Source organism: Lottia gigantea, assembly GCF_000327385.1.
Source record: "Lottia gigantea unplaced genomic scaffold LOTGIsca_53, whole genome shotgun sequence".
In the NCBI taxonomy this organism is placed as follows: domain Eukaryota; kingdom Metazoa; phylum Mollusca; class Gastropoda; family Lottiidae; genus Lottia; species Lottia gigantea.
In genome coordinates, this window is record NW_008709815.1 from 1,752,156 (window position 1) to 1,777,908 (window position 25,753).

Here is a 25,753-nt window from a genome sequence, read left to right on the forward strand (position 1 = left end):
GTGAAAATAACCTTTATTTTGAGATTCAATAAAAAATCTTATGATTAGTCAAAATTAAATCGGCGATTCAGATCAAATTGTATATATTTCAATTTCCCCCCTCGGACAAACCTGGCTCCGCCACTGCCCCGGTATTCATAACTCTTCTCCATTTTTCTTACTAGCCCTCAACTTAAAATTTCATTTTTTCTTATAAGTAGAGCGCTTAATGAGAAAGGCGCCTAAGCTCTTGAGCTCAAACAATGTATAATATAGCATAGTAACTTCGGCTTTACATCTAAAAGATAAAAAAGATTGACTTTTTTCAACCAAGTGAAGCTGTTAAGTGTTTTTCACGATATAAAGGTCAAAATGGAAACATAATTCTTCGAGAGGACTTGAAGATAACCTATATTAGGCCAAATGTAAAATTGGCTGCAATCTTACCACGAGAGATATGAGAAATAGGGGATCACGGAACACACCCATAATAAGTTTCGCTTATTGCCAACATAATTGTATGAAAGACGACCCAAAATAGTTGTCTCTCAAATGTGACAATTTTGCTATTGTTTAATTTTATTGATCTTCTAATTTCGCAGTAGTGTAGTCTGTGATCTTAATAAAATACATTATGAACATTTTCTCCGTAGAAATCCAGCGTAGACAATTCAGAGAGACTTGACAACAACTGTGCATATTACAGAGAGCCTTGACAACCATTGTACAAATTTCAGAGAGGCTTGACAATCTGCAGAGGGCCACTGTAGTCATTACAGAGAGCGTCTGTTTATATTTAACAGAGATTTAACAACAACAATGTTGACATTTCACAGAGCCTTATAACCAGTGTGTACATTACATTACAGAGAGCTTAGTTGCATTTAACATTCTTAATAACCCTTGTAGACATTTCACAGGGCCATAACGGGTAGTGTTGACAATATTACAGAGAGCCTTTACAGCCACTGTGGGCATTGCTAGGAGAGAGCCACTAGAGACAGAACCTCAAAGGCATTTCCTTTCAGAGAGCGTTAACATCCACAGCAAACATTTCAATAGATTCTTGGCAACCCCTGCATACCTTTCAATTTGCACAGGAAGTAATGAACAAGTTTATAATCTACTCATTATAAGTGGTAATTATTATCAGTGTCAATGTAGTATAAACATCATAAAATATATATTTTATTTTACGTAATATAATATTTCTAAATGAAATTGTTTACGAAGGAAAATGTGTAGGAGAATCTTATATCCGCCTTCAACACCGATACATCTGCCGATGAAGGTAAAAATTTTTGTTGTTTGAATATTGAGACTCCATCATTTCTTATCAGCTTATACAGTCTTTCACACGCATTTACATCCATTTTAATAAAATCCACCTGTTATGGTTATTATATGATAAGCCAAGATATTTTGCGATCTTTAATTTGTCGAAATGACCAAAAATTGATGATCAATCCAAAGCGGTGCCACAGGTATTTAATGAATGAATTATTAATATTTTATGTTATACAAAGAGGGACTCCCTGCATAACGGAACATAAACCACATAGTAAATGGGAACGCCGCGTAAGGTCCATTTGAGCTAATTCCTATTAGGGCTAATTCCCAATTGAGCTGAAATTTATACAAACTGACTATTCTCGTTACAGCCACTTATAAATCGTATTCATGATAAAGACTTGAGCAGGCAGTTGGATCTACTTAACAACAATAACGGAAGTTAAAGATTTATATGCTTATATTTATATATTATGATATACTTTCTAATCATCTATAAAAATAGATACCTTATGGCTTCCCATTGATAAGGCTTTTGACTTGCACTGTTTTGTTGAAAATCTTGACGATTTTTGCTTTTTATGGAGAATAGATTATCAATTTTACACGTTCGATGTGTTTTGGTTTTTCCTCCTAATTAGTAGGTACCCCTAGCAACCCTAACGGTGAAAAAGTAGCTCAAATGGGAATTAGCCCTAATGGAAGAAATCGTGTCCGCGTTTTATGCGGACCTTAACCGCCTGTATTCGCTTCTCTATTTCCTACTGTATCGATAAACCCACACCAAAAACCACACCGGACCCTCTGACGTTTTTGGATATTTAATCGCCGTTACATCCAAATACCAACCTAGGCTTGGAACTAGTTTAAAGATATATCATACAAATTTTAGCATGTAGAATGTTGAGAATAGCACCTTCCTCTCGATATTCACAGTTTGTCACTGTTTTTCTGCAGTTTTCAGTAAGGGGTTAATTAAATGATATTTTACAAAATACTGGGATGATTCCATTCAATATAGAAATGACTTCTAGAACTACACAACATTTATTTGTTCTTGATAATTTTTTAGATGGTAATATTTTACATGGAACCATTGTTGCCGTCCTAATAATTGGTGTTCTTTTAGGCATCATCATCATCGCTATTCTTGTATGGTTTGTTGCCAAAAACAGGTAAGTTCTAAAACAAGCCTTTTTATGAACGATTTGAATAGACATACACTGTGAGACCACAGTATTGCATTTGCCAACTATTTTATATGAATTGAATCATAACATCCGAACTATTAATATGATTTGTCTTCAGGTTGATGAAAATGCCAGCTGTGGAAAGAATACTTATTTGGAAATATATATTTATATTTTGTTTTAAATGAAACATTGTCTAACCTTATATTAATGGGTCCAAAGGAAAAATTTCATTTTGAATATTTGAAAAACGATATAAAAAACATTCAATTCAGAGCTCGCTGTGGTCGGAAAGTAGAATGTCATAAGAAAAAAAATGATTTGATAACTCCAGATGATAGAACGAATTTCACTGATACAATGTAGTTTTATTAGAATTGGAATACAAACCTTGTCTTGAAATGTCTTGGCGTTCATGTAAATAGCAGCACAGTGTTTATCTCTCTGGAGTTTGTTTTTACAGAGGACGCTTTTCAGCAACAATTTGGAACAATTTTGTTTGAAATATCTGGCATGGACGGATGGGTGTATTTATTGTACACTTAAAAAATTTATATTTTTATCAACGTAAAGTCGTTCTAAGAATATCGGTAATGTTTTAAAACAGATATTCACACTTTTGAAAATAGGCAAATTTCGATTTACCACCAAATTTGCGAAGACAGCTGGTGGACAATTATACTCATATAATGGATTTTTTATCATATTAAAAAACCCACTTGAGAGTAAAATAAAGCGTGTCCGACGTTTGAAAGGTCAAAATACAGTAAACTAGTGATCCCTAATCCATAATCAAATAGAAAGTCACTTATAAATATCTAAAGTTACATATCACCTGCCTTTTAAAAATATGTTATTCATCTTTATGCAATCTTCTATTACCATTAAAGTTGATGTTTTTTTTTTAATTGAAGGTTTCATCATGAACAGCAACCGACTTTTGTCTCGATCAATCCGGGTTATATGCAGGCATCAAACAGTAAGTCACATCGTAGACTTGATCGACATGATTATATGTTGCAAATTGCAAAGAACTAACGTTTGACATTTAAGAAAAGATGCGTTGTTTCCAAAACTAAAATCCGACATGAGCTTATGTGTAATTGCATTCATTTTAATTTTTTGTCTCTATCCCTTTCAGTCATTATTTACAACATGCACCTACTCCCCTTTTCCATTTACCCATCTCCATTATCACACAGTGGCACAAATGGGTGATTGGGGGCCCTTTCCCCAGTCTCTTGAATTTTTTCTTGGGTGGGGCCCGTGGACTTGGTTCAACCAGTCCCTATGGTAGTTGAGCTACTGCTATCTCAGCACAAGAGACACAGAACTGCATTTCATAGGATTCTAGTATAAAACTGATGTTCTCTTTTTAATCTGTTACAGTTTATAAACCTGATGGATGGGAGATAGAACGAGATAAAATTCAACTATTAGATAAAACATTAGGTAAAGGATCATTTGGAAAAGTCTGGGAAGCTGTTGCGAAAGACATTTTACCATCACAAAAAGAACCTATTAGAGTTGCAGTAAAGGTAATTGTGTTATTTTTTAATTGTTTGTATTGCTCTGGCCGACGAAGTATTTGACCAGTATCAAGAGTATTTATTTACGAATCCTAAAAAAAAAGTTTGAAGGATAATTTTTTTTGTATTTTACAGATTGTAAATGAAGGAGCTGGCTTGTATGATAGAATTACATTTTTAAAAGAGGCTTCTATAATGAAGTAAGTACATACTTTGTAAGAAATGAAATGAAATGAATGGAGTTTTACGTCCTACTCTTCTGCACCTTGAGGGCTAATGAAGACGGGCAACGCCATGCAGGGTGCTATGAGGGAAATGTTTGCCAAGACAGCGGCATTAGCCTGCTCTTTTTCGATTTCCAACTGTCGAGGGATCTTTAACGTGCACAGCCTGCAGCACACGGGGCCTCGGTTTATTGTCCCATCCGAACGATTAGACGCTTTTTCCATGTCAGCCCCTCTTACCTGCATCACTGACAGGGGGGAACCGGGTTGAAAAATCCGAAGGTATTATCTCAACCTATGCCGGGATTGAACCCTGGACCTTCAGGTTAGCGAGCAAGCTTCTAACTCACGGAGCCACCGCGGCTCCCTATACTTTGTAAGAAGGAAGCGTCACCAGTCAAAATACGCTGAATGTTTACCAAGTTGTATAAAATTCGGTTAAAAAGTGAACAGGTTAAGATAAAGTACAGTTCTCATTTTATTTGATTCACCTGTTAAACATATAACTGCGTCATCTATCTAAAATAGGTAGAAAACTGATGGGGATTATTTAGGGTAAATTTTACGGTAGGAACTTGCTAATGTATTATAAAATGGATTATGCTGCGATATTATATTATCCGCAATACGTCTGGTGTCAAAATATATTGTATATAAAAATTTTATTTTTTTTTAAAAAGATTATCATACTATATATTGTATTTTTGTCTGATCATTTTAGGGAGTTTAAATGTTATCATGTAGTAAGGTTATTAGGAGTTGTATCTATAGGACAACCAGCATTAGTCATCATGGAATTAATGAAAAATGGAGATTTAAGAAATTATTTACGTTCCTGCAGACCAAATGCAGAGGTAATAAGACTTAAATACAATTCTTGTATCAATTGTAGTTGTTTAGTTATATATAAGAAAAAACAAATTAAAAGGACAGGTTCGCCGTCCGTTTAACCAAACGTATCTTAGTCTCAGACACGGGAATTCTTTAGCTAAGCTTTTCCGTAATAGTATTCACGCCACACCTTTCAAAGTTGAGCCTTCAATTCCATGTGTGTTCAGAATTATCCGCGTTTGAAAGTTAAAAAGACTCTTTTCTGAAGTTGGAAATTTCACTGATTTTACCCTGCATGCCGTTTCCCGTCTTCATTAGCCCACATGGTGCAGACATAAAACTCCATTCATTTCATTGTTATGGTTAATAAGGTGTTATGTTATGTTGTGTGTGTTACCGTTGTGATGGTGATTAATGTTTTGATATAGTGCTATTTGCCTAATGCATTGTGATAATGAATAAAGCTCAGAGTCAGCAAACCTCCCATTCAATATGGTGGTGAAAAAACCGAATGTGAAAATTTAAGAAAGCACATGGATACTTAAAGAAAAATGAAAATGCGTCAAAACGAATCGTGTACAAAATCTTGACAATTTTAGGAAAATACGCAAAAAATTTTTCATTGATGTTAATAGATTCGTTTTCATTTTTTGTCACCATAATATTTTGTTTTAATTCCACCTTTAGACTATATTACACACCTTAATTGGCCTAAACTCCCTTTTAAACACTGTTTCAATTTCAGAATCCAAGAAATAATCCAACACTTGGTTTAAAAGATATTTTACAGATGGTAGGAGAGATAGCAGACGGTATGGCGTATTTGGCAGATAAAAAATTTGTACATCGAGATTTAGCAGCCAGAAATTGTATGGTTTCAGAAAATAATGTCGTCAAAATAGGAGGTATTATTCAATTTAAAGGGATTGTAAAGAGGTTTTCTAATATTTGTATGTGTATCAAGGACATTGATAGCATCAATTTAGCCAGTCCAGTTTTCCTTGTTTTTTTTAGTGTCAAATTAAGCAAACTATTTGATGAATTGGTTTTTCGATTGAATTATCACGTATTCTTAATCATTATCATTATGTTCTTATTGCATATAATTAAGAGTTAATCATTAATTTCCATGTATGTACAGTCTGGATAAACAAAAAGAGACTTTTGACCTTTCTTGATCGGTCACTCATTGGAATTCTGCTGGTAATTCTCTAATATAGCTAATTATGAATTAATTATGGACATGTGAGACAACCTGGTATTTTTCCTAGTCATTAGATTATCTCTACTTTCTATTCATATAAGTATTAGTATTTTCATAAATAAAGATAAGGGAACCCATCTTTGAATACAAGAACAACTTGGCAAGAATTATTTTATAAATATAATTAGTTAGTTCTATTTTGTTGTAGATTTTGGTATGGCTAGAGACATTTATGAAACAGAATATTATAAAAAAGCTGGCAAAGGATTGCTACCAGTGAGATGGATGGCACCGGAATCTTTAAAAGATGGTGTATTTTCAACCATGTCAGATGTTTGGTAAGGCATACTTGCATGTGATGTATTATATGAGTGACTGTTACATTAAAAGGAACAGGTTAGCCATCCGGTTTTAGTCTCAGAAACGGGAATTCTTTAGCCAAGTATATTCTCAGCTCACCGTCGAAATTTGAGTCTCCAAATCCATGTTTGTCCAGGAATATCTGCGTTTGAAAGTAAAAAGGACGACCCACTCGTCTTTTCTTCAGACTATACCGTATATAGAAAATCCAAATCAACACCCAAAAATGGCGAACCCTGTCCCATTAACTTTAATTTAGTTTAGAAGGTCGAAGTGTCGAGTTTAGAATGTCCAAACTATAGGCCTTGTTGGCGTTTTTGTATTTTGGCTATTCGATTGTGTTGCATTTACATTAATGCAAAGTTGTTTGTGCTTGCTAAAGCATCTGGAACCAGTAAATTCTGAGAGATTGATGTTCATTTGAGATGCCGTATGTGTCATTTTTGTTTTCTTATAAATATGAAAATGAAATTTATATTCTTTTACGTACAGGTCGCTGGGTGTGGTTATATGGGAAATGGCAACATTAGGAGCACAACCCTATCAAGGTCTCTCTAATGAAGAAGTATTAAAATATGTAGTCAATGGTAATATTAATAATAAACCCGAAGGATGTCCTGATAAATTGTAAGTCTTCAAGTATTTCAAGATTCTTGCATCATTTTCACAATTTTGATTTAACTGACTACACACAAAAGTACATGAGTGTAAAGCCGCAAATAGACGAGGTACGTTGTCCGATGCGGTGAACGGTGTGGAATGATCGATACAAACGAAAATAAAAGTGGTGAACACATGAGGTACGGGTGCGGACACGATTCGTTTTTTCTAATTTCAACTGCATCGATAATCTCACTCCGCGCATCGCTCTGGACACCCGTACATCGTCTATTCGCACCTTAACTGAATGTCGAGTACTTGCTCAATTAAAACGATGTATAACATTATAATAATTAATTCTATGATTATGTCTCTGTTTAGATATGTGATAATGAAGTGTTGTTGGAGATATAAACATACTGAACGGCCCACATTTAAAGAAATTATAGAAATGGTTATACCAAAGTTAAATCCAAGTTTTAAAGATGTATCGTACTTCTTTAGTGAAGAGAACACAAATAAGGAACGAGAACTTCCGTGTAATGTAGACAATCTAGAAGCTAGAGCATATCCCCAAGATTTAGACACTTGTGTTGAATACGATACCCATGATGAATCAACTATACCATTTATAGAACATCATACTGATAGGCTTCACAATCAGCGCTGTCCCAGTGTGTTGCATTTTAAAAACTCGGGGCCTTGTGAATGTGTCATGTTAGATGAGTTGAATAGTGAGGGTATCAGCCTTAATAACTGTAACCATGCCGACAATGAAGGAAGCTGTAAAAAACCGGAACAGCATGTTTGCTAGATTCCTTGACATTGTTTGTAATTAAAACCAAAGAATATAGTAAACATATTAACAAAAGCAGTTGATAGGAAGTTCAGGGACGACATTTAAAAATATCAATATGTAAAAAACTGAAAATACAATTGAAAAAAAAAACAACCTAATGATCAATTTAAAAAATTTATTTTTTTACGTAAAAAATTGGAATTTGCTTTTTTTTTATTTGCTTTTTTTTATACCAAAAGTGATACTATCCATATTTTCTTGCCAAGGACCATTCGGTAATCCTCGACAGTTTCCGTAAAGCTGACTCTTTCTCGGTAATGAATGGTGAATTTCGTTTTTTGTCTTTTTTGGCAAGTTTAGTTTCGGCATTTCACAATTATTTGTCAAGTGATCGTAAAAGTCTGCCATTCATTACCGTAATATGTTGCAGAGTGCTAGCTTTTTTATACCAAAAGTAAAACTTTTCTCTTCTCATACTTCCTTGCCAAGGATATATAGTAAATTCTAATTGTCGTATAGTATTTCGTGAGATTTCTGTATGTCATGTATCTAAGATCTAGGAACCAAAATAGATTAAGATAATTGTGAACTGTAGCCAGATTATGACCAAGTTTAAATATTTTGCTAATTGTAAATTAGGCTACTGTTGTATCGTAAGAAGTGACTGTGGCAGACATGACAAACAAAAAACAATATTTTTTACATGTTCCCACATGGTGGCGACTTTTTTTGCTGCACGCCTGAACTATATTCTCTCATATTATGCTAATGATTGTATAACAAATATAATCCGTGCAATTTTTAGAAATCCTCTTTCTCCTCTCCTTTCGGGGGTTTTGTATGCCTGTGTTTGACTAATTTTTGGTCTAGATTTGGAATTTGATGTCTGAAATTGCAGAATTTGTGAGATGATGAGAGATTTTCATGCAGAAGGATAATTCTAAAAATAGTCGTTTTGTGTGCATTCACAGTCAAGCGTTGAGAAAATGTTTCAGTTTGGCTAGCTCAATATTTTCATGGTCATGTTATATTGAATTTTTGTCCAGAAACTGAGCATTGGCCAGGCTTTCATGTAACATATTGGAAAGTTTTCAACGAGATTTCCAGAAAAAGTTATAGAAAGTTAAATTTTGAGACTTAACATAGAAAGGGAAGGGAAGCAACCCCTGAAGTAGTATTAGTAAAATCAAACTGATACCTTATCACAAGAATACTTAAAAAATATTTAAATTGCCTTCAGCTAAGCTGAATAATCAATAGTCCATCGGCACTCTGCAACAACTATACCAAAATTTCAAGAGTGGGCAAATGTTCAGTGACATGACAAAACTGTATGGTAACTGAACGTAGAGCAAAATTACCTGCCATGTTTGTTGAAGAAAAGCCTAAAAGGTCAATTTTGCATAGCTTCAGAACAATCATTCAAGAGTCTTCTTTTTGCACCACACCAATTTAGGATGTCTTTGATTCCCGTGCTTATGCTTATATGGAACGTTGGCGTTGATCACTGTGACATTATATAATTTTAATAGTAATGTATATACATGTATAACCTATATATATTTATACAATATATGTATATACTCTGTGTATATACTAACAACCATCAGTATAGGGATAGTGACGATGATTAGGGCTGATAGCCGACAAGATGGTGGTTCGACCAAGCGTTAGAAATGAAATGAATGGAGTTTCACGTCCTACTTTCTGAAATAAATTGGACTAATGAGGAAGGGCAACGCCACGCAGTGTACAATGAGGGAAATTTTGCCATAACAGCGGCCTTAGCCTACTCTTTTTCGATTTCCAACTGTAGAGGGATCTTTAACGCGTCCAGCCTGTAGCACACAGGGCCTCGGTTTATTGTCACATCCGAGGAAATATTCATATAGCCACGGGCAAGAATTTGTGATGAAAGCCGACACCAGACCTACTCTTGGGAGCACTGGCCGTGGTATCCCATGTTTTCTAACGCTGAGAAGGACTCAAGGTTCAATTGGGGTATATCTTTTAATGCAAATATCGGCTAAAAGTATTGTTGCATATTTACAAAATTCTGAAATTGCTATAGTTTTATTGAAGTCCAAAAGTTTACCAAAAATACAAATCTATTGTTACAAAATAGTACACTTGAAAAATATTCATAATATTATTCATGCTGTGACCTCACATGGTTAACCATAAATGACGTCATAATTGCAAAAGCTGCTAATATTTAATACCTAAGCGATAGCTACGTCTTAAAACTCCCGAGTTAAAAAGGAATTTGTAAATTTGTTAATATCAACACTATAATATTATGTATTTTAAGTTAAACATAAAAAAAGAAAAAAATGTTTAATGCTAAAATACTGCTAGGCTAATGTAGGCTAATAATTAAAAACATAAAAAAAGAATTACAAACAAATAAAATGTTAAAAAAACAGGAATGTATTCCTTTTGTAAATTTCCGGATAGTCTTATAATTGACATAATCAATAACTAATTAAAGAGAAATGCATATATCCTTCTGTTTATCATTTGGTTGATGGTTGACTCAGGAGACTGATTATAGTAGTGAAAACTGATCCGAATCCTGTAGTGCACTGAACGTATTTCTAAGGTTTAAGGAGATTTGGCTTGAAGAACAAATGATGTAAATTTAGTAATAAAATTGTTCTCAATTGCTAATTCAATAGCATCTTTTTGGGCTTTTTCAGATTCTGTACTATTGTAGGTAAAATATTTTCCAATTAGTTGTTTAATTTTTTTGATGTCCTGTAGCTTCTTCGTGCTGCTATTTTCATCAACCGGGCGAATAGTCACGGATTTGGATGTCATTTTCAAGTTTCCATCCTTAGAAATTCCGTGTACTACAACCGTATCAGCTGGAAGAACACCGGACTTCTTTACTTTTCCCGCAACAACAATCTCGGTTCCGTTAAAATACTGGTGGAACTTATTGTTAGTGGTTGATTCTACATATTTACTATCATAGTTAACTTTAACATCTAACAGCAAAGGATCTTTAATTTCATTATAAATATCCACAAGTTGTTCAGTAGCGTCTTCATCTTCATAAATTTGTCGTGAAAATCCATTATTTTCATTGGCCAAGTTCTCCAAGAAGTTGTGATCTGAATCAAAACCAAATCCAAGACAATATATAGCGGCAAAGCCTTTGTTTTCTTCCATAACATTCTTTCGTATCCGTTTCGTATCTGTTATACCACTACTTGGCTGTCCATCTGTCAGAAAAAATATAATCTGGGCTCGCTTCACATTTACAGAACTTGATTTCAGTGATTGTATGGCTTCAATTAGGGCGTCGTTGATATTAGTACCTCCAGAGGCGTAGAGATTGTCATTAACAAATGTCTTCGCTTTAGCAATATTTTTAGAGCTTGCCAGGGCGGGCGTAGATAACCAGGTCTCAACTAAAGAGGAAAAGGTAATGATATTGCAGTAATCGTTTGAATTCAGATTATCTAAAATAGATAGCATTGATTCCCGAACTTGCTGGATTTTGGTACCATCCATTGATCCACTATCATCTATTACAAATAGAATGTTCTTGTCCATGGTTTTAAGTCCACTTGGTGTAAAGCAGTGAACAAAATAGTATCCTTCTACAATTACATTATTACCAGCGTCTTTTTCATGTTTCAAATCATACTCAATTACAAGTTGTCCATTTATTCCTTTTGACGACACTATTGATTGTTGTATCTTTGTTGGTTGATAAAGAACACTGTTTACTGTTGGATCTAAAGTTGCTGACAAAGAAACAGATTTATCTGAGTTTGGAACAGAATAGGAGAAAGCCTCGAATCCTTGGTGTTCCATCACAGCCGCACTAACGGCTAATGTGTCAACCACCTGACCTGGATACACAAATATTTTTTGAGTGTAAAGTCCTAGTCGACGTTCTAAAAGTTCATTATATGTCAATGAAAGTGTCGTCTCCGCTCCAGCTTCTAGTTTTATATCTGTTTCAAAAATGTTAATACCCCGTTCTGTATTCGTCTCTGAAAATTTGACTTCAACATTTATTTGGGTTTCTGTTTCGTTGTTAGGAGTTGCCTTTCTTTCTTTTTTTGCAACCAATTTTCCCACATATTCCGATCCATCTATGAATATACTGAATTTCGACACGAACGCTTCCTCTGGTACAAGAACTAATAACTTTGATTTGACAGTATATGGATGGTTGTTTAGCAGCCGACTCTGGATATTGACTGTTGAAATCCGTTCAGCTACTGACGACGCTATGGTATATGTCTTCATTGACAGCTTCGCTTCATTGTCATGTGTTTTAAAACTGTCAGTGGATTCATTGTTACCCATGTTGAAGAATGTTTATGGAATGAGTGCAAATTATGAAATGTATGCTTTTATATTTTGAATTAAAGTAACATCCTTCCTTATCAATAAATAGAAACAAAATCGTGATTCACACAAATAGCTTAGTATCAGGCAGTATCAGGCAAATTACCACTTGCATAAAGGAAATAAATAATATCCTGTATACCCTAGTTTGTTAATAAATCACAAAGACCGCTGGATTTAATGTCATATTTTGATACAGATCAAATGACATTTTTGTTTCAATAAATAATAGCTTTGATATTATTACAGCATTAAGCATGCGGTCAATGGAATGCTCAAAAGTGGCTGCTAACTAAGGGTTCTAGAAACCGACATCAAAACATTTCCCCATCAGTTGTAATATTAGTGTGTCTTATACATATACGCCCATTATCACCTACGTAGGTAAGTAGGTAGATGACAAGTTAACGTTCGCTTCCAGCGGATGCTGATATCGCAAACTAGGTAGTTGTTGGTAGTCGTAGTATAGTTGGTAGTTGGATTGGTTCAATTGGATGACTCTGTGTTGTTGGTTTGGTTGTTGATTCTTCGTTACATCTGATCGGGTCGAATGACATGGCGGTGAAACTCGGCCCTGGATGGTGTGGCGTGAGTTACTCGATCTCCTTCTTCCAAACTCGTTCTGATCATGGTATTTCTTGTTGATTGGTAGTCGAATGGTAGTCATTGGTTTGATTTGGTTAGATTATCTAATAACTGTTCGAAAACAAGAGGACCTAAAAAAAAGAAAAAGAAAGAATGTGAGAAAAGAGGGGGAAAGGAAAAAAAATAGGGATAAAAGCTTTCGTATACCAGTGGTCCGTGGGTGGAGCCAAAACATTCTGTATAGTGAGTGGTATGCCGTTGGTTTCCAGGTAATATGTCAGTGGCTTACGAGCGGGTTTCAGTTCAGTGTATTGAATGAGGACATGCGACCTTGTGGCAACGTGGTCGCAGCGACATTTAATGGCGTTGAACTGATGGTCTCGTAGAAAGTTGTTGGTACGGAGTCTGGTTACCACTTTGCAGATGGCTACAGATGGATGGTTTGGTTTGGTTTGGTATCTTCGGATCAATCTGGTATCTAGCGGAGTCAAGGTTCCGTAGCATGCCGCCCCATTTCTGGTTGAGCCTTGAAGAGACGATACTGCAGAATTCCGAATACGAGTATTCCTCAGGCTCGATATCCTCCAGACTCAGACTTTCATTGGCACAACGGGCTGCTTGATCATTGCCAGGAATGGAGACATCTGATGGAACCCATACTAATTCAATCTTGCGGTTTTGTTGGTTTGGTTGTTGTGGACCATTCTTCTTATTTCGGCGATAACTTCTGACCTGCGATTAGAAGAGGTGAGAAAAATAGATTGGAGGCTGCTTAGCTAGTCGGATAGAATCACGGCATGCTCCGTGTAATTGATGGATAGCTAAGCTACCGCATCCCTAATGGCGAGAAGTTCTGCTGTGAACACTGAACAGTGCGGGAGGGGGGGGGGGGGTGTTCGTTTTACTAATGCGGATGCCTTTTGGTGGGATACACAAACCGTAACCTGTTGCTGTACTATCACCTACAAATAGAAGCCACTTTTAAGTAAATCGTGAGTCGATTGCGGAGAGTGTAGACCTTTTAAATACGGCAGAAGGTATATAAAGAGAAACAGATTTAAATGTTGAAAGTGCTATTCAACAACTTAACAATCTATTGTGTTGAAACTAATATGACAATCTGGTGTAAAGCAGGACTGTATACTGAGTCCATGGCTATTTGGCATGTTTATCAACGAATTAGCATTCATGTTAAAGAGAATGGGGGTAGTGGCATATTTTTTGTACCAGTCCATTGACGACATATTCTATTCGCCGAAACAAGTTTAAATGTCCTTGCATTGTATTTTGGTTCGAAAGTATGGGGTAAAGATATTGAAAATGTACATAACAAATTTTGTAAATGGATTTTAAGTACTGGTAATAAAACAACAAACGCTATTACCAGAGCAGAGTGTGGTAGACTCGAACGAAATATAAACTATATATGTAATCCAATTACATATTTTCTTAAATTGCAATGTATGGATACTGATAGGCTTCTCAAACTGTCGTATCAAATACTGTATAAACAGGATCTAAATGGTAGATATAATTGGTGTACATCAATTAAAATATGCTAAATCGATTAGGTTTTGGTCACGTATGGTTAAACCAAGGAATGGGCGATATACCTACATTCTTGTTCAACCTAAAACAACGTCTCAGAGATATCTCTACGAAAGTTTGACATAACTACATGTTGGAATCCCCAAAATGTGAATTTTATACTAAAATAAAAAAAGGTATATATTGTGAATCATACTTATATAGCTCTATGTGTCATTCGTTACGTTTTATTTAGCAATTCTTGAAGGTCGCCGGTATGGTATACCAAGACAAAATAAGTTGTACACATTATGTAATTATAAAACTGTTGAAAATGAATTGCATTTTATTGCAATATGTCCAATTCAATCAGATCTTAGGTGAAATTTTATTCCCCCATATTACTGAGACTACCCAACTGATAATTGTCATCAGCTATTTCGTTCAGATAACCAGTGTATTGTACATTATTAATCTCGCTATATGTATAAAAAAAAGCAACCGACATAAGAAACGAAATGTTGAGGGTTTAATTATTTGTAATATATATTGCTTCTGTATGTGGTTAAAAAGAAAGAAAATAAAAATATTATATTGTGAATGATTGTATTATGTTCCCTTGATTATTGTATTTAAATACATATCTGCATAGCACTTTATATTGTTCATGATTTATAAAGTTATGCATCTTTAAATAATATAATTTCGAATATTGTACAATTATATTATAAATTATGCACTGTACATTATGTAAGTGAACTATAGGCTTATTGCCTTATGGTCAAATGAATAAACATATTATTATTATTATTTTTATTACTAAAGGGTGGTGCCTAGCAGGGGTTTTAATAACACGCATAGGCATAATAACGATTAAAATGGCATTACTGATGTTCTCTTCAACACTTTTGAAGTTTTGATGGCTTATTTTTATCCTGTAAAGTTCAGACATATTAAAAGGAATGCGGTTTGGTTTGGTTTTTGGGCAATATTTATATCAATATAAATATGGTCTTCAACCAAATAAAATTTAAAAGCTGATTAATTAATAGTCCATTGTGTAAGTGTAATTACTTATGATTATAATGATGTTGATCACTCTGACATTAATTAATAGTAATTTAAATGTATAACCAAAGGAATATATATTTATACACTATAAACTAACAACGATCAGGGATAGAGACTATGATAGGGGCTGACTCCCGGAAGAACTGGCAAATGACAATCCATCCATCAACCGACTGGGCTATTCCACTGCCACAAAAAAGATGGTGGTTCAACCTAGGGTTAGAAATGAAATTTTTTTATCTTGTAGATATTTATTCAACATAAAATATACAATTATACAAAATATTACAGTATATGCAAAACTAAAACATGTATCGCACAGTTATTATATAATTAAAATCAAAATATACATTAATATCAAAGGAGAATACTCCTTAATGGAGTTAAAATACGGTAAAATATTAATACTGTATTATACTATTTACACTATTTCCATTATGGTATGGAGCTTAAAAAATATTACTGTAAGGCTTCAAATTGTGGACACTAGCTATGACAATGTTTCTCTAAAATGGGTTAACACGTACTATAATAATTAAAAATTAAAAACTTGATTAAAAAATCATGAAAATTTAGAAATGAAATGAATAGAGTTTTAAGTCCTACTTTTCAGGAAGACGGGCAACGCCATGCAGTGTACATTGAGGACAATTTTTTCGAATTCCAACTGTAGAGGGATCTTTAACGCGCACAGCCTGTATCACACATCGTCTAAAAGTTTACCAAAAATACAAATCTATTCTAACAAAATAGTACATTTGAACAATATTCATAACATGTATGCTGTGGCCTCACAGGGTTAACCATAAATGACGTCATAATTGCAAAAGCTACTAATATCTAATACCTGAGTGATAGCTACGTCATAATACTCTGAGTTTAAAAGGAATTGTATGACTGACAGACTTCTTTTTTTGATTTCGGCTTTTGTAACATAAAATGGAATAAGGAACTTAATATTTTCATATCACGTCTATCATGCTATTTTCGGTACACACTAAACGGCCATTGGAATCCCCTGGTTTTACAATTTCTAAATTTGTTAATGTCAACACTATAATTATGTATTTTAAGTTAAACATATAAAAAGAAAAAAAATGTTCATTGTTAATTTTTATATAGAAAAATCTAACATACTGTTAGGAGGTTAGTATGTAGGCTAATAATTAAAAACATAAAAAAAGAATTACAAATAAAAAAAAGTGTTAATTTCTGGATAGTCTTATAATTGACTTCAGAGAAATGTATATACTTCTGTTTATCATTTGGTTGATGAATGTTAATCACATCTAAATCATCCACAGGCTCAGGAGACTGATTATCGCGGTGAAGGCAGCTCCGAATCCTGTAGTACACATAACTTTATTTCGTGAGATTGAAAGAGGTTTGACTTGAAGAACAAATGATGTAAATTTAGTAATAAAATTGTTCTCAATTGCTAATTTGATAGCATCTTGTTTGGCTTTTTCCGATTCTGTATTATTGTAAATTGAATATTTTTCAATCAGTTCTTTGATTTTTTGGAAATCCTGCAATTTCTTGTTGCTGCTATTTTCATCAACCGGGCGAATAGTCACGGATTTGGATGTCATTTTCAAATCCAAGTTTCCATCCTTAGAAATTCCTTGAACTAAAACCGTATCAGCTGGAAGAACACCAGACTTCTTTAATTTTCCCGCAACAACAATCTCGGTTCCGTTAAAATACTGGTAGAACTTGTTGTTAGTGGTTGAACTTAATTCTACATATTTACTACCATAGTTAACTTTAACATCTAACAGCAAAGGATCTTTAATTTCATTATAAATATCCACAAGTTGTTCAGTAGCGTCTTCACCTTCATAAATTCGTCGTGAAAATCCATTATTTTCATAGGTCAGGTTCTTCAAGAAATTATAGTTCAAATTAAAACCAAACCCAAGACAATATATAGCTGCAAAGCCTTTGTTTTCTTCGATAACATTCTTTCGTATCTGTTCCGTGTTTGTTATACCAGTAGATGGCTGTCCATCTGTCAGAAAAAAAATAATCTGGGCTCGCATGTCATTAATAGAATTTGATCTTAAAGATTGTATGGCTTTCAGGAGGGCGTCGTTAATATTAGTACCTCCAGAAGCCTTAAGATTGTCATTAACAAATGTCTTCGCTTTAGCAATATTTTCAGAGCTTGCCAGGGCAGGCATAGATAACCAGGTCTGCACAGAAGTGGAGAATTTAAGAATATTTAAATAATCGTTAGAATTCAGATTATCTAAAATAGTTAGCATTGATTCCCGAACTTGTTGTATTTTGGTACCACTCATTGATCCACTATCATCTATTACAAATAGAATGTTCTTGTCTATGGTCTGAAGTCCACTTGGTGTAAAGTAGTGAACAAAATAGTATCCTTCTACAATTACATTACCAGCGTCTTTTTCGTGTTTCAAATCATACTCAATTACAAGTTGTCCATTTATTCCTTTTGACGACACTGTAACGTTGAGTTGACAGAATATGGTTGCTCGTTTTGCAGGCGACTCTGGATATTGACTGTTGAGAACCGTTCAGTTACTGACGACGCTATCGTATAACTCTTCATTGTCAGCCCCGCATCGTTGTCATCTCTTTTGAATCTGTCGATCGATTCTCTATCATCTACAGATTGTCCCAGTTGCAGAACACTTAGAATAAGTATGACTCTTACGATGTTATCCATGTTGAAGTATACTACTCGCATGAATGCAAATTATGAAATTTATGCTTTTATATTTCGCATAAGGAACCTTAAACGTTGCAATAAACAATTTTCGTACAAGGAAGATAGATGCATATATTCATTGCTGTATTCATAAAAATTAGTACGCTGTATTAGATGTCATATTTTGATACAGATCAACCTTTTTTTCAATGACTGATATCTTTTATCTTATTATACAAGATAACTTGCCAGGTAAGGTAATATACGCCCACTTACAGCTCTGATTTTCAATTAAAATATTTGGCAGTACAGTAACAATCACTAGAATGTAAATATTAAACCATCAGTCATACACTTGTTTTGAACTTTTTGGAGATACTGAATTATATTACTAGGCTTTGTCAAAATCCGGCAAGCATCGTGCCTTATTAAGTATTTACTAGTTAAAATTGAATGTTTTTCCAAGAACAAGGGCAATCACTTTTTTTTTTAATGCTGTTCATCCATGGGTAATAAAAACAATTTCACCAAATTTTGTCAAAATCCGTCGGGAATTGTGCCTTTGTGGAGCTAAAAATTGATCGGGTTTTCAAGAAAAAGGGCAATAACTCATACTAAATATTTTTCGATTTTTCTGATTTTCAGTAGGGTTCATCCTTGGGTGATTACAAACAATCATACTATGTTTCATCAAAATCAGTCAAGAATTGTGCGTTCTATAGTGTTTACGGACGGACATGGCAATATACTCCTTCCATTTCATGTGGGCGTATGAAAAATAAAATAAATAACATCCTGTTAAATCTTGTTTGTTAATGCGTCACAGTGACCGTGTCACATTCTAGAATTTATTACTTTATACAATTTATGCATGAACCCTTAAATTAATTGAATAAACTATAATGCATATTATTAAGTACAAAGTCAGAGCGCATCAAAATCAAGTTTTGTAGTATAATAGACGCCACATTTTAGTTTCATCCGATATATAGATGAAACTTGCACTCTATGCTTATGTGTACAACGGAAGCACACGAAAATATTTTTGAATGGGCGTTTTCTTCGATTGAAATCCTTAGACACCCTATTAGAACTTGGGGTCCAATGCATATGACATTTTTACAATAATTCGATAACAGATGTTTACTTATCTTAAAGGGGCATTATCTTGTTTTTGTAGGTCTAAAAAGTATATTTTGCTCAAATTAATGACAACATCAAAATCTTGAGAAATATGTCACTTAACGTGTCATATAAAAGAATCACTACCACAAAAATGGGTAGATATTATCAACTCGTCCTCATTTGTAGTCCATACTGGTGAAAATCATTTCAATATTGATGGTAGTGAAATCTCATATGATCAATTGACTTCCAAATTCTGCTACAAAGTATTAATAAAACTTAAAGATGTTACCCCTACAGGTGTTAAACACTGGGAGAAGCAGAATTTGGAAGTCAATTGGCCTGCTACATGGGCTAATATTTTTAAAATCTATAAGACACCAACAATGATAAACCTAGATTTTAAAATTGCCCATAATGTGGTATGGAATATGGTAAAGCTGAAGAGAATAGGGAAAGTCGACGGAGAGATGTGCCCAGTATGCAACGAGGAACCCGAAACCACGGAACATCTTTTCGTCGACTGCCTAGATCTTAGTCTGTTTATGTATTTACTCCACCAAATGTTGTCTGATATTTTACCTTCTCATTTTAATAATCATGATTTCAAATGTTTTATTTTATTTGGTTTACAATCAAATAAATCAATTCCCAATGAGCTTTTAAATATAATTTTATCATGTGCCAGACAGACCATTTATATCCACAGAAATATATGTATAGACAATCCCGACTGTAATATAGATCTTGTTTGTTTTTATAAAAATATTTTGGCCAGTGCATTAATATATTTAAAACAATTTTATCCTAGGCATACTTTTATTCAAAAGTTTATTCTACCGTCATGTTTTATCAACATTACCCTTGATAATACAATTGATATTGAATTTTCTTAGCATTTTATTGTTAAATATACATAAATAATATACTTATTATATTTATTTTACCATGTATATAGATTTGAACATTTTATAATAACCCACTTACCATCTTAATTTATCAGTATGGACCAGTCTCTATAGCCCTATAGATTTAATCATCATTACACATTCCTTTATATCTTGTGTCAACACTAGCAGACGACGCTCTAGGTTTTACTAGAGCAATATTTTAACCCCGTTTTTCATTTTTTTAAGAAATATCCTTATGGATCTTTACAACTTTCGGTTTCATATGTAAAGATCCATCAATAGGGATACTTCTGCATTTAAGAAACATCATTTTCATTTTATCATATACAACTTTCAAATTTTCATGATTTTTTAATCAAGTTTTTAATTTTTAATTATTATAGTACGTGTTAACCCATTTTAGAGAAACATTGTCATAGCTAGTGTCCACAATTTGAAGCCTTACAGTAATATTTTTTAAGCTCCATACCATAATGGAAATAGTGTAAATAGTATAATACAGTATTAATATTTTACCGTATTTTAACTCCATTAAGGAGTATTCTCCTTTGATATTAATGTATATTTTGATTTTAATTATATAATAACTGTGCGATACATGTTTTAGTTTTGCATATACTGTAATATTTTGTATAATTGTATATTTTATGTTGAATAAATATCTACAAGATAAAAAAAAAAACGTGTCTGAAAGTTTTAACTGAAAAAAAAACCGCCAAAAATATTTAAAAGTTTAATTAAAAATTTTAAGTTAATTATTGTTTTTGGTAGGCGTAAAAAAACTACTTTACGGATTTAGGCTAAATTACACGCCAAATTGTAGAGAAATGTGTCTCCTACGTATTCTGAAGGTTTCAACTGGTGATATGAAGCCATTATAAAACCAAACACCAAAACTAGGTCAAACTGCTTTAATAATTAATACTCTATTTTGATAAACCCATTTAAAACAAAGTCAATTTGATCAAGAAGATACATAGATGTAAAAAATCTTGCGCATACTTCCCCTTTAATTTAATCAAAATTCGTTGGTATATTAACTCAGTTGATAAGCTCGAGAGATGATTTGCATATTGTATAGTGCATCACAGTGTTTAAGCTTTTTATTTCGGAATGAATAATTCAAATCTATATGGGAGTAATTATTTCATGATCTGGTGTCCCATTACACCAAAAATCTCTAAAAAAAAGTTATCTTAAGTGCAATGGATATCAAGTAAATAGACACAAGTGCAAAAAATTATGTTTTGTTTCATATCAGAGAGTTATCAAGACGTTTTCAATGGTAATACTAAACCTGTTTGATACAGAGGGGAGTATTACGATAGCTTGCAAGACTTTGTTTAAATTTGACATTTTAACATCTATCTCTGTGAAACTGGCTTACAGTCATAATTACATTTCTTAAACTGTTGTTTCAAGAGTGTTTACATCAGAACTTATGAAGGCAGTTAAACAAGGACCACAACTCATAATAAACTATTATCCTACAAACACATATTGGTTCCAATGTTACAGCCTTCAGGGATAATCCTGATAAAAAAATTATGCATTAAATATTTTATTGTGATTATCTGTTTACCAATGATACATCAACATTTTTATCATTTTGAATCCATGTCCTCTGAAGGTTTTGTTTTTAATGTCTTTGTTTGCAAATACTCGTAATCTTGAACGACCTACCTCTGATATTTAAATTACCAGAATCGCGTGATCACATGAGAATACTGCCATTCATTACCTTGATATGTTGCAGAGCGCAAGCGTAACTTCCATGGTAGGCCGTTTTGTCAAGGACTTAGACAATGAAAAGATAAAACCATGGCAAAAAAGTGTGGAATTTGCTTTTTTTGTATACCATAAGTGATACTTTTCACTTTTCATGCTTTCTTGCCAAGGACATAGTAAATCCTAATTGTCGTATAGTATTTCGTGAGATTTCTGTATGTCATGTTTCTAAGATCTAGGAACCAAAATAGATTAATATAATTGTGAACTATAGCAAAGTAACTGGAGTCGCCACAGCTCTACAGGAAACGCAGTGAGATGAATATTATTCATCGTCTTGGAACCTTATCACCTGCAGGAATGAACAAACAGTTCTCATATTTAAATTAGTTTACAATCTAATGTTTCTGTGACCTATATCTTGTGAGTTTACTATCTCCCTTGAAAAAATTATTTTCTTTCATCTCACTAAGCTGAATGTGACATTTTTTGTCAGTTTAGTGTTTTTCTTCGTAGAGATAGCACCTTTCTCGCTTTTTTTGTTTTTTTCGCTTGATAAAGGGATTAGTCCCGAAACGTAGCTACATTTACACTAATTGTATCGACTTTTTACCTACTGTTTGCACGTTATCTATTTTGAGATTATTATCTCCCTTGAAAAAATATTTTCTTGTTTGTGTAACTAAGCTGAGTCACCATGTTCAAACCACACCCCCATTCCTCATACTTCCTACACCCCTATTCCTCATACTTCCTCGGAGCCGCGGTAACACAAGTGGAGAAAATTACGTATTCATAGGTAAATATTATCCAATCAAAATTGGCCCTACTGTATTGGTAGCTAATTTCAGCCGATCAAAACAAATCAATCGTTATGACGCTTTATTTGCGAACGTAAACAAAACGAAAGCAGCGTGCCATTACAGATTTTGACGAATATGTACGGTACACAATTGAGTAAGATTTTCGTTAAAGAATTGAAGCCGAGAGAAAATCAAACCTTACTTTAGAATATTGACTTGTGTTCTTATCTCTTCAAACGGGCGGTGGCAAAGCGATGTTGTGTTTTATTTACATGACCTCATTTCTGTTCTACCGATCTGATTAGATTTCAATGCCACCAATCTCATTTCCACGCCCACAAAACGAAGTGAAGTTGGCTTAGTTTAATACGGGTTAATAAGACCATGTCAAAACCCATATTCTTGATACGATGAAGCTGAATGTGCCATTTTTTTGTCAGATAGCAACGTTTCTCGTCTACTTTTGATTTGTGTTTTTTCGCTTGATAGAAGGATTAGTCCCGAAACGTAGCCACATTTACTCTAATTGTATCGACCTTTCACCTACTGTTTGCACGTTATTTACTTTTCCTTCGCCAAATTATGACCAAGTCTGAATAGTTCAAAAATTGTAGTTAATCTATTGTGGTATCGTAAGAAGTGAATGTGGCAGGCATTAGTAGAAAAACAAACATAATTTGAATTACATCCGATTTATTTATTCCCACATGGTGGCGGCTTTTTGGTGCACGCCGGAACTATATTCTCTCGTATTCATACACAAAAAATAGTACCTCACAGAAATGTCAATAGATGTTAAAGGGAAACAACTCCTGAAGTAATAAGATCAAACTACAATGAACTGATATAATATATAACATAATAATAAGTTCAGGTTACTTTTTGCATTGTGGAGTTCACAATATTATTTGGGAGTCACGATTGCCATAGTTGAAAAGATCATTATATTGCAATGAGTATGTGTTTTCCTTGATCAGCGACTTAAATGTAGTAATGTTTGGGGCGTTGTGGATAGCTGGGTCCAACATAATATTCCATTCTCATATGGCTGATGGGAAGCCTATAGCACACAGGGCCTCGGTTTATTGTCACATCCGAGGAAATATTCATATAGCCATACACGGGCAAGAATTTGTGATAGTGTTGAAAGCCGACACCAGACCTACTCTTGGAAGCACTGGCTGTGGTATACGCCTTACAGAGACATCATGGCCTGACTTTTAAAGGTAGCTTTGTTGATTACAAATACAACACATTCATTATCAGTCAATAATAACACTCTGTGATTCCTTAGCAGATGGGACAGAGAAAATCTGGGGGACAACTGCCAAAAAACCATTTGGACCCAAAACAGCTGCATAAGGCAGCATCAGAGTAAAGTTTTATGCAGTCGGAATTAACCCAATTATCAAATAAAAACCATGCTTTTCCCATTAAAGTGAGTCATAAATTCAGTCCACATTTGCAGATCTAAACGTGCAGCATTGGAAAGGCGAATACTGTAATGGGGTTTGTCAACATTTATTGTCAAATCATATAACAGTTGGAGAAAAGTACGGCCAAGAACCACAACCAATGTGGCAAAATTTAACAAACCTAACAGTGTAATTCCCGTAAAGTGACCTTTCAACGATTCTTAAAAAACAATAACTTATTAATTTTCTTTAATTTTTCAAGTGGTAACCGACAAGTCATTTCAGACGAGTCAAGTTCAATACCAAATATAGTTAAACAAGTAGTTGGGAACACTGTCTTGGAGAGTTTAATAGGAATATTTAAATAATTAGCTAAACACATAAAGGATTGTAAGGAGTCAGAACATTCAGAAGACTGTTCAGGGACAACAAAGAAAAAATCATCTATCATATGGCTCATGATTGCATTTTTCTTCGACACCATAAACCACTGTATAGCAGAGCGCTCAAAGGTCTGACAGCTCATGCTGAGACCCATGGGCAAACACATATCTGCGAAATAGTAATTTTTATCATTTATTGGTACGGTGAATCCGAAAAGACCATAATCGTCAACGTGTATTGGCACTTAAGGATAAGCGTCCTTAATATCAGCTTTGGCAATAAGAGCGCCACGGCCCATTTGTTTTACTAAATGAACTGCAACATCTAACGTTTCGTAGGAAACCTCAGTAAATACGGGATCAATATGATCATTTATAGAGTTGCCTTGAGGGAAAGATAGATCATGTATTAAACGGAAGGCACCCTGCTCAGATTTCGGAATGACCCCTAAGGGAGAGCACCTCAATGTTGAAATTAGAGGATACTCAAAAGGACCCACAATTCTATTTTCTAACAATTCTGCGTTAACTTTTGAAAGTAAAATATCTAAATTATCACGACACGACGAATGATTATTTGCAAAGGAAAATGTTCGCTCTCCAGAATACGGAATTTAAAAAACCCTCAGTGAAACCAGAATAAAGATATTGACGTTCTATTGGATCATAACCATCAAGTATCTGCCACAACCTACTTGGATTTATTGGGGTCGACACTTTTGCTTGAGGATGGACTTGCTTTACGAAAAATATAACGTGATGATTGCGCATTAGGCGTTTTTGCCCCAGCATTAGAACCAGATGCAACAGGCAGGTTTGCTGGAGGAGCAACAATTGAATCAGAAAAATTAGACACGGCAGGGGGTACATGGCTGACGTTAGAGTCTGATTATTATAGTCCACTGAAGGTGGATCCTATCAGATTGATTTTGAGTATTCTTACGTACTTTAGCATAAAAGTTAATAGCGGATGAGGGTATCCACAACGTGAACAAACATGAGCAAAACGACACGAAGTGCGCTTGCATCCAGACTGGGAATTAAAACCACAGCAAGTATTACCATTACTATTAGAAGTTTTGGTATTCTTGGTAGTTTTAGATTGATTAACTGAAGATGTACCATACAAAGTGGTAGCCCTTAGCCAGTAA

At 34.1% G+C, this 25,753-nt stretch overlaps 3 protein-coding genes across 3 annotated transcripts; 1 reads left to right on the forward strand and 2 right to left on the reverse strand.

Moving 5' to 3' along the window:
- Nucleotides 1–3,847: 3,847 nt before the first annotated feature.
- LOTGIDRAFT_126442 (hypothetical protein) lies at nt 3,848–8,021 on the forward strand (the record flags this gene model as incomplete). The annotated part of the gene is made up of 7 exons (XM_009062831.1): nt 3,848–3,997; nt 4,124–4,188; nt 4,934–5,066; nt 5,789–5,948; nt 6,456–6,585; nt 7,100–7,234; nt 7,589–8,021. Coding segments are annotated over 7 exons (1,206 nt in total), but the record flags the coding sequence as incomplete, so codon positions are not given.
- Nucleotides 8,022–10,064: 2,043 nt separating this feature from the next.
- Nucleotides 10,065–12,315, reverse strand: LOTGIDRAFT_193666 (hypothetical protein). Its single transcript, XM_009062832.1, has one exon. The coding sequence runs from the start codon at nt 12,270–12,272 to the stop codon at nt 10,611–10,613; it is 1,662 nt and encodes a 553-aa protein (XP_009061080.1). The 5' UTR covers nt 12,273–12,315; the 3' UTR covers nt 10,065–10,610.
- A 4,531-nt stretch (nt 12,316–16,846) lies between these two features.
- Nucleotides 16,847–18,022, reverse strand: LOTGIDRAFT_126255 (hypothetical protein; the record flags this gene model as incomplete). The annotated part of the gene is made up of 1 exon (XM_009062833.1): nt 16,847–18,022. A coding segment is annotated over one exon (1,176 nt), but the record flags the coding sequence as incomplete, so codon positions are not given.
- Nucleotides 18,023–25,753: the final 7,731 nt, after the last annotated feature.

Excerpts from the sequence above, each read along its gene's own strand:
- LOTGIDRAFT_193666 (XM_009062832.1), bottom strand. The coding sequence starts at position 12,272 with ATGAAGACATATACCATAGCGTCGTCAGTAGCTGAACGGATTTCAACA.